Source organism: Melanotaenia boesemani, chromosome 3 (genome assembly GCF_017639745.1).
Source record: "Melanotaenia boesemani isolate fMelBoe1 chromosome 3, fMelBoe1.pri, whole genome shotgun sequence".
Lineage (NCBI taxonomy): Eukaryota > Metazoa > Chordata > Actinopteri > Atheriniformes > Melanotaeniidae > Melanotaenia > Melanotaenia boesemani.
This window is the reverse complement of record NC_055684.1, coordinates 11,391,755-11,410,632: the sequence shown is the minus strand read 5'-3', so window position 1 is coordinate 11,410,632 and position 18,878 is coordinate 11,391,755. Positions and strand designations below refer to the sequence as shown.

The 18,878-nt window shown below is 39.2% G+C and overlaps 1 protein-coding gene across 5 annotated transcripts in view; it reads left to right on the top strand.

Annotated features, from left to right (window-relative positions):
• The window catches only part of LOC121635895 (plasma membrane calcium-transporting ATPase 1-like), a 115,035-nt gene that overhangs the window by 65,051 nt on the left and 31,106 nt on the right, over nucleotides 1-18,878 (top strand). For 3 of the 5 annotated variants that reach the window (XM_041979293.1, XM_041979303.1, XM_041979309.1), the window contains 10 exons: nucleotides 2,693-2,890; nucleotides 3,046-3,303; nucleotides 3,928-4,053; nucleotides 4,385-4,510; nucleotides 6,841-6,876; nucleotides 13,616-13,789; nucleotides 16,400-16,614; nucleotides 16,721-16,963; nucleotides 17,044-17,285; nucleotides 17,410-17,647. In XM_041979293.1, coding sequence (XP_041835227.1) covers nucleotides 2,693-2,890; nucleotides 3,046-3,303; nucleotides 3,928-4,053; nucleotides 4,385-4,510; nucleotides 6,841-6,876; nucleotides 13,616-13,789; nucleotides 16,400-16,614; nucleotides 16,721-16,963; nucleotides 17,044-17,285; nucleotides 17,410-17,647 — 1,856 coding nt within the window. The remainder of the gene's footprint in view (nucleotides 1-2,692; nucleotides 2,891-3,045; nucleotides 3,304-3,927; nucleotides 4,054-4,384; nucleotides 4,511-6,840; nucleotides 6,877-13,615; nucleotides 13,790-16,399; nucleotides 16,615-16,720; nucleotides 16,964-17,043; nucleotides 17,286-17,409; nucleotides 17,648-18,878) is intronic. The other 2 variants (XM_041979319.1, XM_041979327.1) reach the window with 1 other exon arrangement.

Below are 18,878 nucleotides of genomic sequence, written 5' to 3'. Positions count from 1 at the left end.
GATCCAGGTGCTGTCATGTATTGCTAGAGGCAGTGCATATTTTTATTTATTTATTTATTTTTTCAGTCCTTTGTTTAAATACAAGATCAAGATTTCATCATCAACAACAATAACATCTTGGGTGTAAGTGCACACAGCTTATTCAGTACTTAGTTAAGCAAGAGAGCTGGACAAATCTTTCTAACTCATTCCGATGAGTAGAAGAGTTAAGCTAAGTGTGGAAATGCTCCTTAACAGGGGAGTCTTTAGCTTGCTCTTAAAAGTGGATAAGGACTCTGTGAATCGGACCGAGTTTGGTAGATCATTCCACCACCGGGGAACAACAGAGGAAGAGTCTAGCTACCACGTTGTGGTGGGAGCACTAATGCTTCTGACACGTGCTGCGGTGCACCCAGTGGGATTCAAACCATTGACTAAAACGGCCGCGATTAGCATGCGCCGCGGCACATAACATGGCACACACGCACCCGGTGGAAATGAGGGGTTAATCTGATGTTCATGTCACATTCCACTGCACTTGTCCTGATTTCACATCCACAGAGACAATGTTTCCTCACCACACAAACTTTTACAAGCAGATTTTACTCCGAAATTCACATTAAAGAGGACGCGTTGAGATGTGTGTGTGCTTAGAAGCTGCAAATTCTTATAGAAAAATGTATTTTAAATTCTATTACCAGTTCAAGTGTCAGAAGACCTTACCAATATTTCCTCTGTAATGTTCTGCGGTGATTGTTTTTCATCATGTTTAGATTTTTATTTATTTATTTTCTTTGAAAATCCAAATTGTTGTTTACATCAACTTTATTAGCTTCCTGCTAGCAAGCTGGTCCAGATCTGGTGGGTTTGATCAGGTACTGCAGTGTTGATTACTGGCTCTGGTGGAGCAGCAGATTGAGTTTTCAGCAGGAGAGCAGTTTGGGTCAGTTCTGGTTGTGATGGATTCATCACTACTACAGGAACAGACTAGTGGTCTCAGACCCCAAACCTGGCATTAGAGTCCACACAAGGCACCCAGCAAACATGTTCATCCTTTAAAAATTTTATTTCTGTTTTTGTTTTTTTTTATATTTTTACAGAACTTTGGTCAGTTCAGCTTCTTAGGCCCCTGAAAATGATTAAGATGAAACAAACATTCAATTTTATTTTTTTCAGTTTTTTAGTTCTAAACTGGTCGTGGGTTTAAAAAAGTGCAGGTATGTTTGATGGCATTTGCTCCATGATGAACAGATGCTAGGGCAGGGGTGTCCAGCGCTGGTCCTCGAGGGCCACAATCCTGCAGGTTTTCGATGTGTCCCTGCTCCAAAACCACCTGACTCAAATTAATGAGTAATTGTGCAAAACTTAATTGGCTGTTGGATCCATTTCATTTGAGTCAGGTGTGTTGAAGCAAGAAACATTGAAAACCTGCAGGACAGCAGCACTCGAGGACCGACTTTGGACAGCCCTGTGCTAGGGCATCATTGATTCTGACATTTGCAGACGCCCACAGAAGGTTCCAGAAGGCAAGCATTTTGTGTGTGTTTGTCATTCATTCATTCTACACTCATGATAGATGTTTATTTGCAATACAGTGGTCCCTCGTTAATCGTGGGAGTTACGTTCTATAAATAACCCGCAATAGGCGAAATCCATGAAGTAGTCAGTTTTATTTTTTACAATTATAAGGTTTAAAAGTTGTAAAACCCCTCACTACACACTTTATACACTTTTCTCAGATAGGCATTAACATTTTCACACTTTTCTCTCTTATTTAAACACCCTCAAAGTCCAATATTACAGAATGAAACTGCAGGACGCGGAACACAATGCACTGTAAAAAAAAAAGCATGCAAAATTGCACAAAAAAATCCACGAAACAGCGAGGCCGCGAGAGGTGACCCACATTACAGCGAAGGATCACTGTATAATGGAAATCAGGGTGGTTTTTTGTCTATGTTAAATACAGGATTATTTTAATGGTTTCTATAATGTAATAAGTGGAAGACCAGTGTTGTTATATTTGTTTCTCAGTATTATCCAGTAAATGGTTCACAATTGTTAAAATAATATATGTCTTTTAATTGTCATATATGTATAGAATGTGATATAAGACAATCATTATGTTATTATTCTTCTTCTTATTATTATAATATTAAATGTATTAACATGAGCTGCTGAGAAAATTGGGGTGCACCAATTAAAAAGTTAGGTGCAGTGATGCAAAACACTAGTCTGAAGTCCTGGTTTGGGCCATGTCCCAATTCTACACCACTGGATGACCTGGAATGAGTACAATCTCTCTGAGAGTGGAGTGCTAGATTTTCCCATAGACAGAAGGAATAGCAGCTGAGACAGATCTGTGTTGTTGGCATATTTAATCATCAGAACATCTTCTGTCCTGTGTGTAGCGACTTAAACTGACCATAAAGGCTGAAATCAGCAGGAGGTACTTTAGGTTTTATTCTTCTATCAACAAACAAAATGTCATCTTTCACAAACAGATATTAGACAATGAGGTGATCAGTTGTATTGGCGGTAGGGTTGGGCGATTTTAATCTCAATTACGATCTGGGTTTTCAACGATCATAAAAATGAAATGATCCAAAATTCCCTGTTGCAGTTTTTCAGGTTACTTTGTACTGCTGGGACAGCCTGACGCTGACAGTTTCTTGCTCAGATGGTGATGTTAATGTCTTGTTTGTTTCTGCAGGTCTGTCTGGTAACCCTGTTGATTTAGAGAAACGTCATACAGCATTTGGAATGAACTTCATCCCCCCAAAGAAGCCCAAGACGTTCCTGCAGCTGGTGTGGGAAGCTCTACAAGATATCACACTCATTATCCTGGAAATCGCTGCAGTCATCTCGCTTGGCCTGGCCTTCTACCACCCACCAGGGGACAGCAATGAAGGTCTGTTCCAGGTTTAAAGACATTTTTAATCTAAATTACTTTTGTCTTTTTATTATTTGCAAGATATCTATTATGTCTATATATGTGTATATATATATATATATATATATATATATATATATATATATATTGTGTCTCTCCCCCCCCTCCCCCAGATTGTGGTAACGTTGCAGGAGGCGCAGAGGATGAGGGGGAGGGGGAGGCTGGCTGGATCGAGGGAGCAGCTATTCTGTTCTCTGTCATCATTGTGGTCCTGGTCACAGCCTTCAATGATTGGTCCAAAGAAAAGCAGTTCCGTGGGCTTCAGAGCCGCATTGAACAGGAACAGAAGTTCACGGTGATCCGCAAAGGTCAGGTGATCCAGATCCCTGTAGCAGAGATCGTGGTCGGAGACATCGCCCAGATCAAATACGGTACGGAGCACAGACACCAAACACAGGTAGCACATTTCTAAAGATGGGCTATAAAAAAGCTGAAAGAGCTCCTGTTTTTCCCCTTTCTGTTCATTTTTCTGTCCAGCAGAGAACAATAAAGCAGCTTTTTACCAGGTTTACATCAGTCATGTCCAACTGTTTGGTCACAGTTTGGGTTCTCCATCATGCTGTTAATGACTGATCTTTCCAGATCATTTAGCATGAGGGAAATCTTTTCAATTTTGAGATTAGGAGGGAATGTTGGATTTTGAGTTGTCTTTATTAAAACTGTGTCCCCCCCCCCACACACACACACACACACACACAAACCATGCATAGCCACAACAGTACGATGGGTCTTAATTGGACCTGGTGGGAAATCTTCACAGTAATTCTGAGGAAGCTGCATCTCTTTTAGCGCAGTAACTGCTCTGAATTTTGTTCAAATATCAGATGATTATTTTGACCATCTTTACCAAATAGGGCAGTCGGATTGTCATTGTTTTGGCTTTTATCCGCAATCAGACTTGGAGTCGTTGGTGAAATCTGTGTGTTTCTGTTCTGAGAGATGAATGAAGCTCGGGTCGAGTAGGAGACCCTCTGACCTCTGTCCTCTGTCTGCAGGAGACCTGCTGCCTGCTGATGGGATTCTGATCCAAGGCAACGACCTGAAGATTGATGAGAGCTCTCTGACCGGAGAGTCTGACCAGGTTCGGAAGTCTCTGGAGAAGGACCCAATGTTGCTGGCTGGTAAGTGCCTGAATGTTCAGGCTATGTTCAGCCTCAAAACTCCAATGTTACAGGTTCAAAACTTTTTTCTTTTTTGTTTGTTTGTTAACATTTATTTATTTATATATATATATATATATATTTATATGTGTGTGTGTGTATAAAATATTTAATCACTAAAGATATGATGTTAATATTGGTGAAGAACGGTGAAGAATATAAACACAAACAAGGAATAAAATAAAATGACAAGTGATTTGTCAGTGATATAAAACCAAGAGCGACGACAGTAGTGACAGTTAAGATAAAAAAAAAAAAAAACAAGTTTCTAACTTTTGAAATATTTCCTTAGGGACCCATGTCATGGAAGGATCTGGCAGGATGGTGGTGTCAGCTGTCGGTCTCAACTCTCAGACTGGCATCATCTTCACCCTGCTCGGCGCCAGCGAGCATGATGAAGAGAAGAAGGTCAAGAAAAGTAAGGCACAAAAGAAAAGCTGTCACACATGTCGCACAAACACAAGTCATGTTGAGGGTCATATGAGGGCTGCAAGTCTGGGGTTTGAAATGTTTATCACTGTGACAGTTTCTGAATATTTTTGCTCCACCATTTGAGGAATGCAGATGGGAAATATTTGTAAGATTTATGAGCTTGTGTTTGTTTGAGGGTTTTGTAATCGTACTGGCTGACTCTTTCAGAAGGTAGAGCGTCTCCAGTCTGGACTGATAATAGCAGAGCTGTTTGAAGGACATAACTGTAGCCTCTTGACATTTTTAACTTAATTCTGAACACAAAAACACAGTCAGTGAATAAATGAGACCAAAGATGAGTTTACCAGTCACCTGTGATTGTGTCTGTTAAACAAGTTTCTTTCTTTCAATAAGTCATATTAATTTTCTACTTGGCAAACAAAAATTCCAGAAAGTTTTCAGGGAAATTTGATATCAAGAAGGAGTTATTTATAGAATATGCTTATCAGTAAATATAGTCAAAACTGAATATGAGAGAAACGTATTTGATCAAATTCTCTGAGCAATAATAACACCAAATATTTAGCTCTTAGCTTTATGTTTAGTCTTTTAAGCGTCACAGGATCCATGAGTTCATAATTCAGTTGCAGAGAAGTAGCTCAGGGCTCATGTTGATGTCAGCTCTTTAGAAAATGGTTGAAGTTTGGGGGAAAAAAGTGAAGCTGTATTTCATCTCAAGTTAATCTGCCACTATGACCATGAAACGTGACAGACATGAAAACATTTTATTTGATGATTCACTGCTGCGCTCCCACACAGACCTAAAGGACAGAATAATAAACCAGTCAGAGCATCTCTTGGATTTACTTCATTGTGGTCTCATTTATTTGTTGTAGTTTGTCCACTGTACTGAGCTACTGATTATATTGATATGACGCTCAATAAATATGCAAAACACACTTGTCGTTTTTGACGAGAAACCCCTGAAAAGCTAAAGTTGACATGGTCCTCAAACTGTGTGAGAGCAGACTGATAATAAACCAACAGGCTTCTGCAGTCGGTCTCTATTGCTTTTGATTTGCTTGTGATCATGCTAACTCCCTTTTACTCATGTTGTTTACTTTGTTTTGTCTGATCATTTGTTTTATTGGCTAAAGTTTGAGTTTGTCAGGCATTCATTGTGAACCGGCTGAATGTACCAGCTCAGCGGAGAGAGACGCTCAGGTTTAAAGTTTGGCCTCCAATCAATGAATCCAAAAACGGCAATTAAGTAAAACTAGAAAAGTCCTTTTGAGGAGAACTGCAAAACAAATTTAGACTTAAACTTCACAGAAGAGCATTAAATGTCCACAGTTCTGTCAGGAATCTCCTAACTTTCCAAATTTAACAACTCCCACTTTAGGAACATGTGCACACACACACACACACACACATACATACACATACATACACAACAGGAACGCTGTCTTTATCACAATCCACACAGTGAACAACCAAGGAGTGTGTGTGTAGTTTAGTTTTTAAGAGCAATGGGAAGTTGATGTTTGAGGAACAAACCTAGCTGACCAGCATCTGTCAGACCGTTCTGATTGATCTGCGACAGCTGAACAGGACCAACAGCAGAAACTGTTGGGCATGTGAGAGAATTGGTGCAAAATGATGCTCAGTCTCCAGCTGTTGTAAAAACTCAAACTTACTGACCATCCCATTCACAACAACCCAGTCCAGTCACATATAATCACATCTGGATATGTCAGTCATAACTGTTTGATTTCCTTATTCCCTGAATGAATGTCAAAATAACAGGAAAGACTTAAAACCACACAGTAAAGGTTTGCTGAGAGAGAATGATTCAGACTTCTGAGTCAACCTCCTGTTTTGAACAAGTTTTGTCATGAATCTAAATTTAGATGAGTTAATATTAAATTAAGGTCAACATCGCCAGCGTATTTTGATATGAAGTCTAAACCCGAGTCGGCCAGCTCAACAGTCCTTCCAAGTCCAGTTTTTTTCTCAGTTAAAAAGTCCTGCACTCAGACAGTAACAGCCCCCCCCACACACACACATTAACACAGAATATAAATAGATTCTACAAAATCTAATAATTTATTATGATTTTCATCTTGTTTATAACACAAACTGCTGGTTCTCCACAGTGGGAAGTTTTGTGTCTCTCTCCTCTGATCCGTCCATTCCTGCCCACAGCACACACACGACACACACACACCTGTGGGTTTCTGTCAGTTTGAACTTTGTGTTCTCCCTCAGTTTGATTTGATCTTCTTTTTCCTTTGAGCCATTTTATCAGCATTCCACCCTCTCTCTCTGTCCAAACAGGTAAAAAACAAGGACCCCCTGAAAATCGCAACAAAGGTAACCCCTCCATTCATCCATCTGTCCCTCTCTGTACCCACATCCTCCCTGTTTCTCACCACCTCCTCACCCCACCCCCCACCCAGCAGAAGGAGGGGGGAGTGTCCTGGCCATCTCTCTCTCTTTCTCTCTCTCTACTATAAAATGGGGGATGTTCTCTCGCCTTGCTTTACCTGTCGAAGGGTGCAACTCTCAACCTTCAAGTCTCTGACAGCCGGTCATCTCCACAGTTGCCATGGTAACCATCATGTCAAAATTGTGGAGTGATGACCATGATTCAATACTGAAATAATTTGCCAACAATTGTAAACTGTTGACAGATTATTTTCAAAGAATATTTCCAATTTGACCGAACTGAGGTTTTCATGGTCCTTTTTTTTTTTTTTTAATCCACACTGGTACACAGCAATTGTTCGTTTCAGTTTTTCTCACTTTCTCTGTTAGTTGTTTAACCCCTCAGCTAAGAAAGGTGATCAATAATGTAGCTCCAATTAAAAAAAAAGAAAAAAAAAGAAAAAGTGTTTGTCCATGCTGCTGTTTATGAGGAAGTGGTTCTAATGCACCTTAAAGCAAATATAATCAGTTAAGCTCTTCAGTTAACTAAACTATTGCTGGTTAAACATTTTTGTCATCTGTGATTTTTAAACAAGCAGTCAGTAGCAACGGTTCTGTGACACATCTGAAGTGTTTGCAGGCATTCATTGGCTCTGTTTAGCAGTAATGAGAATACAACACCATTTTCACTGGATCTGTGCTCAGGGTACGAGGGCACGTCCAACAAAAGGAGTCAAGGAGACAAGTTGTGCTGCGTTTGTCTGTGTGAAACCTGTGATGTTTCAGAAAAAAAAGATCACAAACTCATTTGAAGAAAAAGCGTGAACTCTAAATGTTTCCACACACATGTTTTTCTAAGTCACTGAAATGATCATTTAACCCTTAAAACTCTGCTACATTCCCAAGTGCTATCGCTTATATAGTCAGCAGTTTGTCAGGAACAATAGTGTGTAACTCTTTGGGGTAAATAGTGATGGATAGTTTATCTTTTAGATGATTTACTGAGGTTTTCCAGGCATTTATTTCCCATCCAGGAGGTTTCCATTTCAGCTGCAAAATGTATTGTTTATTCCGAGACACTATAGTAAATCCACAATGAGTGATGCATGATAACACCATTATATATCACACTTTCACAATTAAAAAAGATAGCTATCACTACTGTGTTGCTAAGAGACCTCTATTTTGACCTGGAAATAATGATGAAGCCACATCCTGTCAAACTTTTAACCAATCAGAAAGTTTAAATTAACAGTAATGTCTAATGAGGAGCCACCAAAGATCAACAAGTGACCAAGTTATGTGTGTCTGAAGAGAAGAAAAATAATGGTCATCTATGGTTGGAAAAAAGTGAAGAAGATACTTTTGATACATAGTGGTACCAAAAGCCAGCTGAGATGGAGTTGGTTTTGTGAGGTTAGTAGGTAGTAGCATAACTGTGAATAGCAAAAGACACCTAGAGAACAAAGTGTAAATATGAAAGTAGTTTGTTTTTGTTTCAATGCCAATATTTTTTATCTTAAGTCAAGACCAGAAAGAAGGATATGCAGATGAGGTTGGTCATTGTTGATCTGCATGTTATTTCTACAAAGGACTGCTAGTAATAAATTCTGTTTTGTTGTTTCGGTTGGTTTTTATGATGCTATATATATATATCGATTAATACATTAATTTTACAGCATTTTAGACTCATAATCTCACAACTGCAGCTGTCCTGAAAAATGTCTGAACGTTGACTGTGCTTAAAAGGGTTGAGATTCTACATGTTATTTTACATTTAAAAAGCAGAAGGAACAAAAATAGTAAAAACAAAATGGCTGGGAGTTTTAAGGGTTAAAGATGCTGTTTTTTATTAAACACATCAGTGACTGCATTGATTTGAGCCTCCACCTGGTGAAGAAGCTGGTGAAACAACAGTTCCTCAACAAAGATGGAGATGCAGCCAAACTCTGTAAACTGCTTTAGTTTGATGAAACTTTAAGCGCCTGCAAGTTATTGAGCTCAGTTTATGATAAAAGTTTGCTTCCAAAATATATAGACAGTATTTTCAAAACTTGATCATCAAAATGCCCTTTTTCAAGCTGAGAATCAAGGCATGTCCTTCACTTTAACACACTCGTCCAACCTCTGACATGTCCTTATTTTAATGGATGTGATGACTGCGTGATTGTTTATCTCATTAGTTTATACTCTAAAATCAGCCAACTGTCCTCCATGTTCCATGTGATCTGACACATGTCCAGCTTCCTCTGCAAGCTGCCTCAAAACACACAGACACACACTTCCCTCCTCCTGACCTCCCGTGGTTAAAGCATCTGCTGCAGACAGAATGCTTCTTGATGTACCGAAAAACACGCAGTTCATCACACTCTTCCACACGGAGATAAATCTGTGATCTGGAGTCAAAATATCCAGAAGTTCTGAGCCCACCTTCCACCGACTCAGCAGCTTTAATGAGCTTTCAAACCTCCATTTGCTCCAAAGATTTCTGTAAATAAGTTTTTGTCTCAGAGCTCCCATCAGACATATTTCCAGCAGCAGCAGGCAGCTGCCTTCAGGTGACTGGAACAGAAATATGCTTCGTTGTCCGCTGTCTATAACACATCTTGTTTTGATGCAAACCAAGGTGTGTCTCATATTTTAAGATACTTTACTACCATTTTTCTGTTTGCTTAGTCCCTAAAAAGCAGCTATCAATCAATATGTATTAAGCATGTTACTATTAGGAACACAAGGGGATGTTAGTTTGATTTGAGTAGTTTTTTCAGTGAACCTGCGCATCAGTATCCTAAAACCTGACATCTCCAAACGTCTGTTTTAGTGTAAAACTGAGACAATGTGATCACTGTCGCATCAAAAGCAGCAAATTTTCAGACATTAAAATGGGAAAGATTTTTTTTAAAGTTGGATATTTGCTGTTGATTAGCTTATTGATGGACATCATGTATGCGTTTTGAATCTGAATGTGGACGTTACAGCCACTCTTACATGTAGAAATGGGAAACATGAGTTTGTTTCAGTGGTATATGTGAAAGTTTGAGAAATTCAAGTGGATCCAAACATCTGTGCGACGTCCTCTGGCTGCAGCAAGGCTGGTGGTGTGGGAGTTGCATCCTTGCAGCATCGGTGGGCTGTGGGCTCTTGTAGCACCAGTTCTGTTTGTGTATCTTCAGTTTCTTTCCTTTTGGCTTTTCTCCTCCTCATTTCTCTCACTGTTGACTTCTTGCAGGGTGTTGCTCAGGACTTCATGTTGTCTTGTAATCACTGTTTGACTCTGTCCTTCTTTCCTTTCTGTCTTGCTGAAATCTCCTGCAGCCTCCACAGCTCTGCAGCCTCCACCTCCTCCTGACTCTCTCTCGTGGTTCTGCATTGCTGTAGTTTTTTTTTTTTTTTTTTTTTTTTTTTCCATTTTGTTTTAGGGTGATCCTTTGAGTTCATCATTTGTTTGCTGAGTTGCTTTTTTTTTTTTTTTTTTTTTTTTTCTGGTTGTCAGACACGCCCTCCCCTCTGCCCGCCATGTGTTCTCCCATGGTTCAGTGCTGCGCCTGTTTCCAGTTCTGTTGTTGGTCAGTGGGTCTCAGTCCTGTTCATGTGAAGCTGTGTCAGTTAGTTCTATGTTGTGGCTTGTCTTCAGAGTGGACCATGTGCATTAAGCTCCACAGCTTCCTGGTCTGACACATGATTCATTCCCACATCGAGAATGTTAAATGTCATGTTGAGGTCATGTTGTTGTGAACTGACTTTCCTTCTGGTAACAATCTATGTGGTGACTAATGATTAACCTGACAGAGGTGATGATAATCGTCTTTTCACGTTGGCTTTGCCCCCTATGTCCACACATTTAAGCTCCCCAAACTGTCCGAATGTTTTCTGCCGAGATATTAAGGACAAATTGTGAAGAGATGTCTTTTAAACTCACTGAGTCTTACGCAAGAAGTTTTTTTTCTGTTTTTCTGTCAGGTTTGTGTGAGAAGGCATCACCTTTTATTAAGATGGCAGTTTAAACAGTTTTTAATATATGTGGAAAAAAAAAAAAGATTAGAATCTGGACTAAAATAAAAATTAAATAGAGAATTAAGGCGCTGAGACAGCAACGCTGTCTAATAAGTCTGCTGATTGTTTAACCTTTAAATGTTCTAGAGCAGACATGAAGTCATGGATTTTGTTCAGCATTATTGATGACTCGTGTTATCTATTTATGTTGTTTTTACAAATTTAGTTTTCATAAATGTCACCCAAGAAATCGGCTTATTTAAAAAAAAAAAACTAAACAAAACTAAGCAATGCTCTAGAAACACTTTTACCTCAGGTGAGTTGGTCAAAAAAGAGTTTTGGAGAAGCATCATGGTATACCACAATGGTGGTGTAACTGCAAACTTTAGGATAATTTCCAACAATTTCTAAACTGAATTTATGGAACCATACTCATAATCCTAAATATCAACATTTGCCCTGCTGAACAAAAAGTTTATAGGATGATAAAAAAAAAAGCTCAAACTTAATCCATAAATATATTTTAATTGGTGGTTAATTTAATACAGTATGCAATAGCAGAAAATACAAACAGATTAGTGTTGAAATAGTTATTTCCTGTCTTAATCTCCAGTTTGGAAGTAAAAAGGTATTTCATGATTGTACATTCTCTTGGTTCACTTATTGTCAGAAATAAGCAGAATATTGTGATTATCACAATAATACAATAATTTCATAACATTCTAAATGTGTAAAATCACACGAACTCTCCGTATAGATCTTTATGTTTTATTGATTTCTGTCTTTTAATGCCAACATAACAATTCAGAAACAAAGTAACGTTAGAAAAATGTCCCATTCCCACTAAAATCCCTCTGCTCTATAAAGATAAAATAAATCCTACATATTAATTCTGGATTTTTCTGAGAAAACTGATGGAAAAGGCTACAGGACCTCTACCTGGACTTCAGAGACTTCTTTCTGGAAACTACATCATAAAAACTTGAGTAGAGAACTTAGAAACACAGGTGGAAATAAAGCTTAAATTAGTTTAAATTTCCAGCTTTCTGTTGCAGAACAGCTGCTGTTTGAAATATAAATAATACTGTAACACTGAAAACAAACAAACAAGACCAGATATCTGAAATTATTTTTTTTCTACAGGGCATTGTTCACTGATTGATTTTTTTTTTTTTCTTATTATTCAAATAATGTTCAATGAGCCCTGTTTAACTCTTCACATTGAGCTGTAAGCCCAACCCGATTCGTACAAAATTACTAATGAGAGAATATTTCATTTCAATGTTCTGTTAAGTAGAAAATAACATAATTTAACCCAGTAACTGAACATTGTCTAAGCTGGCGGTTATCCTGCAGTTGTGTTGATCTGCTGATATCTTTCAGACATAATCTTTTCTGGAAAGTGACGATACTGAGGGATCTTTATGATTCATTAATTGTGGCATTTAATACTGCAATTAATGAATTAGTGAAGTCTAGTAATTATAACATTCCTAGAAGTAAATAGCTTTAAAATTGTTTTAACTTTATCCCACCAGCTTCCCACCAGACTTTATTTGTCTCTGGTTCATGCAGTAACAGAAGTTGGACAGTAAGTTAAAGATGTTATGAGCTGAGCGGTTTTCTTTATGTGGAAACATTTGACATCCAGGAATTTGACCTGTTTTTATGTCCATGATCTGATCATTGTTGGTTCCAGATGTGATGGAAATATTGTCATTTAGCAGGTTGATGCTCAGTCAGCCAACAGATTATTTATATTGAAAGACCCTACAAATGGTGTCCAGTATTTAAATGTAATAACCGAAGCAGATCTAGAGAGTTTGGAGGTAAACTGATTATAGCCTCGGGCATCATTGTCAGCTCAGACATTCATGATGAGAGCCAGCACATCAGACTGATCCGTTTCTGTTCATCACCTACTCACCTTTCTTTAATTTGCAAATATAACAAATAACAGAGGATGGAACGAGTTGAGCTGAAATTAGACCGATCAGAAAGTTCCAGATGTACCACTCCAGTCCAAACAGGATCCCAGCTGATGAAGTGAAATGCAAATACAAATTTTGTTTATGCAAATGAGGAGCAGCAGAGTCATTGAGCAGGAAGCGAAACTAAACACAGTATCAGATGTCAGAGCTCAGAACTGTCATAGGAAACAAACTGTGTCTGTGATTGATCATAGCTCCATCGTCGACTCCTAATTACCAACTGCTGCTCCCAAATTATCGGTGACACTGTGAAGCTATTTTAACCTTCTCATGGATGTTGTTTGAAATGATGCAATGCCTCATTATTCTCTGCATTCAACTAGCGGGCCACCATGTAATGATTCAAAGTCTGAGGTCTTGTCTGTATCTGAAACTCGTGCTCGTTTCCAGCTTTGACTCAGTGTGTAACATTTTCTCTGCCTCTCTTCCTTCATTCTCAAACCACCCCGAACCCTGCTCCTCTTTCTTTTGTTATTTAATGATATACATTGATTTATTTCATTTACCGTTTTCTTCGTTTTTTTCTCCCTGATCTTGTCCCAAAACCTCCCTTTTTTTCCATCTTCCTTCTTGAAACTATATTCATTTTCGTTTCCACCATCACAAATGCCACTCTGTTTCTCCTAACCCAAAACCCTGACCTGACCCGTTCTGACCCACCACCTCCTCATCTGTCACTCACCCTCCACCTCCCCAACCAGCTAAGACTCAGGATGGCATCGCCCTGGAGATCCAGCCGCTGAAGAGTGAGGAGGCTGCCGAGTCGGAGGAGAAGGAGGAGGTCAAACAGGTCAAGAAGGTCAATGTGACTAAGAAGGAGAAGTCTGTGCTGCAGGGCAAACTAACCAGATTGGCTGTACTGATCGGGAAGTTTGGTGAGGGTCACACAAACACACACATAATATTTACATAACTACTGGAATATGTGATCACTGTATCACTTAATACCACTGCTGGAAGCTGGAGAGAAACACTGACTCTATCTGAAGATGGAGAAACAAAACCCTCTACCTTTTTAAACAGCTTCAAAGTCAAATAATGTGATTTTGCGCTTATTAAAAACAAATCAAGTTTACAGTGAACTGTAAAAAGAAAACTAAAAATAAACATGTAAAAATGTGAAATGCAGCCACCATGGCAACATGACTGAAAGCGGTGACCTCAACATGTCTGCGTTTCATCTTACCTGATACGTGTAGAAGCTGGATTTATTTTTAGAGCTCTTTTCATTTTCTTTTTTTTTTCTTCTTCTTCTTCTTCCCAGTAATGTGTTAAATGATTTCTTAACTGGATACAAAGAGATAGAAATATTCTGCTCTGATTCTGAGGAGGACACAGAAAACATTGTCAGAAATGTGGAACTGTTCCTTTAAAAACCTGCAGCGTGATCAGGAGGTGACAGAATGGAGAGCCCAAGGTTCAAAATGCACTCAGTTTTATTGGATGGAATTTATTTATTTATTTATTTTCTGAGAACACGATTCAGCCTGGAACTAAAGGTGTTTTTTGTGTCATTGCAATTGACCTTAATACACTTTGGTGTTTTCAGGACAGTGTAGGTGGGGAGGGAGGGGTGGCCATAGGCAGGCCTGAGTAATAAAACTCCCATCATTATGAGACAGAAAGTGGAATTTAGGTCGAAGCGCTCATCATAGGTGACTAAGAAAAGCCTGTTACCTGTTCATCCAGATAGAAAAAAGAAAACAACAAAACTTAAACTTTATTTGTCAGGTGCTGGGTTCCCTTTCGATATTGATCTGTGCTTTGCATACAGACCACTCTGCCTTGATAAAATATAAACTAGAAAAAATATTTGTGGCTGCAGCTCAGCCGTCATTAATCTGTGATTTTAAGGAATTAGCCTCGTAGAGATGAAGGCTGCCTGTCAGCAGGGAGAATAAACGTATTTAAGAAGATGAAAGTCTGCAAGTTAACAGTTAGTTTTGATAGCTGATAGAAGGAGAGGAGGAGAGGGCGAAGGAGGTTACAGGCAACAAAGAGGCTTTTGTTGAGGAATCAGACCGAGGAAAATGTGATTACATGTTTCTCAGACAGCTCGGACACAGCGACCGTCTGCCAGCAAGACCCCAGCAGGACTCAAGCAAACCGCTGTTTGTCGGACATCAGACCAGCTGATGATGGCTCTTTTGCAGACATATTTCATATTGTAATGTGAAGTATTTTAGTTCACAATATAAACTTTAAAAAACATTTTCTGGGGAGACTTGTTAAAATACAGAAGTTACTTAATTTGTTTAAATCCAAAAACTTCAGGCTTTATACAGAAGAAAAATTTTCTTTTTCCTGGAGCTTTGCTTGCTCGGTTTGGGGGTTGTTGCCACGATGATCGCCCTTCACTGGGTGGCTGGTGCTCCACTTTATAAATAAAATTGATTTGATTTAAAAATGATCTCAAAATTGAATTTATAGAAGATCTAGAATTGAAAAAGACTGCAGCAGCTGTAACAACAGTCATATCAATTCAGACATTGTATAGGAATGTCAACAAACTAAATTTTTCTGATATGAACACGGGGCAAAGTTTACCTGGTAAGAAAAACAAAGACGTCATGTCATGGCCTCCTCCCTCTGCTGTTGTTCTGGGTTCACCACATTCAAGTAATGCTGCTTTAGACGGAAGCGGCTGCTGGCTTAGACACGTTTACAGTAGTTTGCCATATTTGTAGAAATTCCATTTAATTCAGCTTTATTTATACAGCGCCAATTCACAACAGTAAACTCAAGGTACTTTTACATATACAGTCTAATTCCATCCAATTTATTGTAGTCTATTTGTAATCCAGTTAAAACAAATCCATTACATGATCCACATTAGTCCAATTTATAATAACTGTTCATATAAACCAATTCATAAAAATAATTACAGAGCTAAGGAAACTAGCTGATTGCATCTAATCTTCAATTCGTCCTAAGGTTGTCAAACTCCTTTTAATTCAGGGTTCACATACAGGGCAATTTGATCTCAACGGGGCCAGATCAATAAAATAATAGCATAATAACCCTCTGACAACAAAAATTCTTTTTTTTTCTCTTTGTTTTAGTGCAAAGAAATACAAGTACATTATCAAGAGGTCTACATTTTTTATCCTTTTAGAAAAGATGAAAAACCTGAAATTTATTTCAGAAATTTAAGTGCTGCTTCAACCATATTTTTCCTCAGTTTAATATTTACCAGGGCTGTCAAATGATTAAAGTTTTTAATTAGATTAATCACAGCTTAGAAATGAATTAATTGAATAATAGTGATTAATCATCGTTTGTGACTATAGAAAGAAAAAAAAATAAAGAGAAACATAAATTGATAACAACAATAATGTCATATATTTATACTGGACACCCCCCGTAATATAAAGGATGGAGAAATACTGCATCAAATACAAATAGACCAAAAAGATTTGTGATTTTAGTCTCATCTGAATAAAGCTTGTTTATCTTAAGTGGGATGTTGTGCCTTTTTCACCCAGGTCTGTTCAGTTCGGCTATCACCGTCATCATCCTCATCCTCTACTTTGTGATTGACATCTTTGGGATCCAGGGTCGGTCCTGGGTGGCTGAGTGCACGCCCATATACATGAAATATTTTGTCAAGTTCTTCATTATTGGTGTGACGGTGCTGGTGGTCGCTGTTCCTGAGGGATTGCCGCTCGCCGTTACCATCTCTCTGGCCTATTCTGTCAAGGTATACAGGAAGATACAGAGAGGTGGAACAGTGATGAACTACTCTGAGAATCTCCTCAGTCTTAATTCGTTTTGTTTTATATTTTCATGCTTTCTTTATGTTTTAGAAAATGATGAAGGACAACAACTTGGTGCGCCACCTGGACGCTTGCGAGACCATGGGCAACGCTACAGCAATCTGCTCAGACAAGACGGGCACGCTGACCATGAACCGCATGACTGTGGTGCAGGCATACATCGGCGATACTCACCACAAGACTGTTCCCGAACCTGATGCCATCAAACCAGAGACGCTGGAAATGATGGTCAACAGCATTTCCATCAACTCGGCATACACCACCAAGATTCTGGTAAGACTGTCCCAATGAAACCATTCTTTATGTAACCCTAAACTAAAGAGGGAACTGATAAAACTTTAATATCTTTGCAGCCTCCAGAGAAGGAGGGCGGTCTCCCCCGCCATGTTGGCAACAAGACTGAGTGCGCTCTCCTTGGCCTGGTATTGGATCTCAAGAGGGACTATCAGCCAATCAGAGAAGAGATCCCTGAGGAGAAACTCTACAAAGTTTACACCTTCAACTCCTCCCGCAAGTCCATGAGCACGGTGCTGAAGAACGCTGATGGAGGCTTCCGCATGTACAGCAAAGGAGCATCAGAGATTGTCCTGAGAAAGTAAGAAAAGACTCACTCAACTGATTGACAGTTGCCTGTCTGCAGGCAGAGGTCGGCTTGATGAATGGAGTCATGGATGGACTTGCTAACTGTTTAGTAACGTCTCATAATCTCTGTCATTCAGATGCTCTCATATCCTGGACAGCCAGGGTCAGCCTCGTGTGTTTAAACCGAAGGACCGTGATGAGATGGTGCGTAAGGTGATTGAACCAATGGCGTGCGACGGCTTGAGGACCATCTGTGTGGCGTACAGGGACTTTCCTGCTGAAGCTGGAGAGCCTAATTGGGACAACGAGAATGATATCCTTAATGAGCTCACCTGCATTGCTGTGGTGGGCATTGAGGATCCTGTCAGACCTGAGGTACAGCACAGTCCACAAGCTGAAACACGTCCCTTTTTTGTTTGTTAGGTTTTTTATTTTAATAAACCTGCCACAGCACATGGGATGTTGTCAGAGTTTCACAGAATTTTCAGTCATTAGTAGCTAGAATCACTGTGGCAACCTCAGATACATACAGCTTGAATCTCACATTAGATTTTCATCATTCTTCTGTTGATGGATTAAACAAATGAGCATTTTCCTGATGTAAAGGCAGTTGCTGCTGTTGTAATGTCAGAGCACGAAGATCACAGACAGGATGGAAACAACCAAGAGAAACAAGCCAATGAAATACTCTTTATGACCTGGGATTGATTTCTGGGCACAAAACTTTTTTTTCTTACTCTGAACAAACATGCTTGTTACTGACCAAACAGTATGCTTCAGCATAAATACCCTGACCGTAACACACTGACTCTTCAACTGTTTGGATGAAATTATTTGGCCAAGATGCATTAAACGATACTTACAGTATTCTTAGGAACTACCACACTTAAGATCATCTGCTGTTCAGTTAATCCTGACTACCACTGTGTGTCCAGGCTGTCATTTAAGATTTAGAGTCTTACACCTGTGATATATTTATCAGCCTGTTGGTTCATGTGTTCACAAAAAGACGTCACCTTTCAAACACCTTTTAACAGCAGCTCTTTTCATGTCTAAACATCAGGAGAAATCTACACAACAGCAGATGTGCTGAGGATGTTCTGATGCTCATTAAATGAGCTTGACCAGGCAGCTGGTGTGTGTTGACCCAACAGGGTCTTAATCTGAGTTTGTTCTCAGATGTCATATAGCACAATCCAGCCCCTTCACTCTGTTAACTCAGATCTAGCTCACAGATCAAAGATATGGGTGTGTTTACATATTTATAACCAAACCCACAGAACCCTGGATGTTCTGTATGTCAGATCGTATAACGTATCAGAGGAGCCACCTGATGAGCAGACGAAGCAGCCTCCAGCTTTTCTGACTGTTAAACAGACGTTAGGATAACCAGCTCTTCACAGGTATCTGTGTGCACAGCTTTTCATCTCCTGCTCTAAGATGACTGCACTCAGTCACGGTTGGGATGAAGCTCTGTGTTTCTAGTAGTTACTGTTACTGCTGGTTCAGAACAAGCTGGACCCCAAACAGACCTCCATGTTCTAAACTTCAAAGAAAACATCCTGTTGGTTTCAGGAGAATTTTTCTCGTCAACATCACTTTAGCA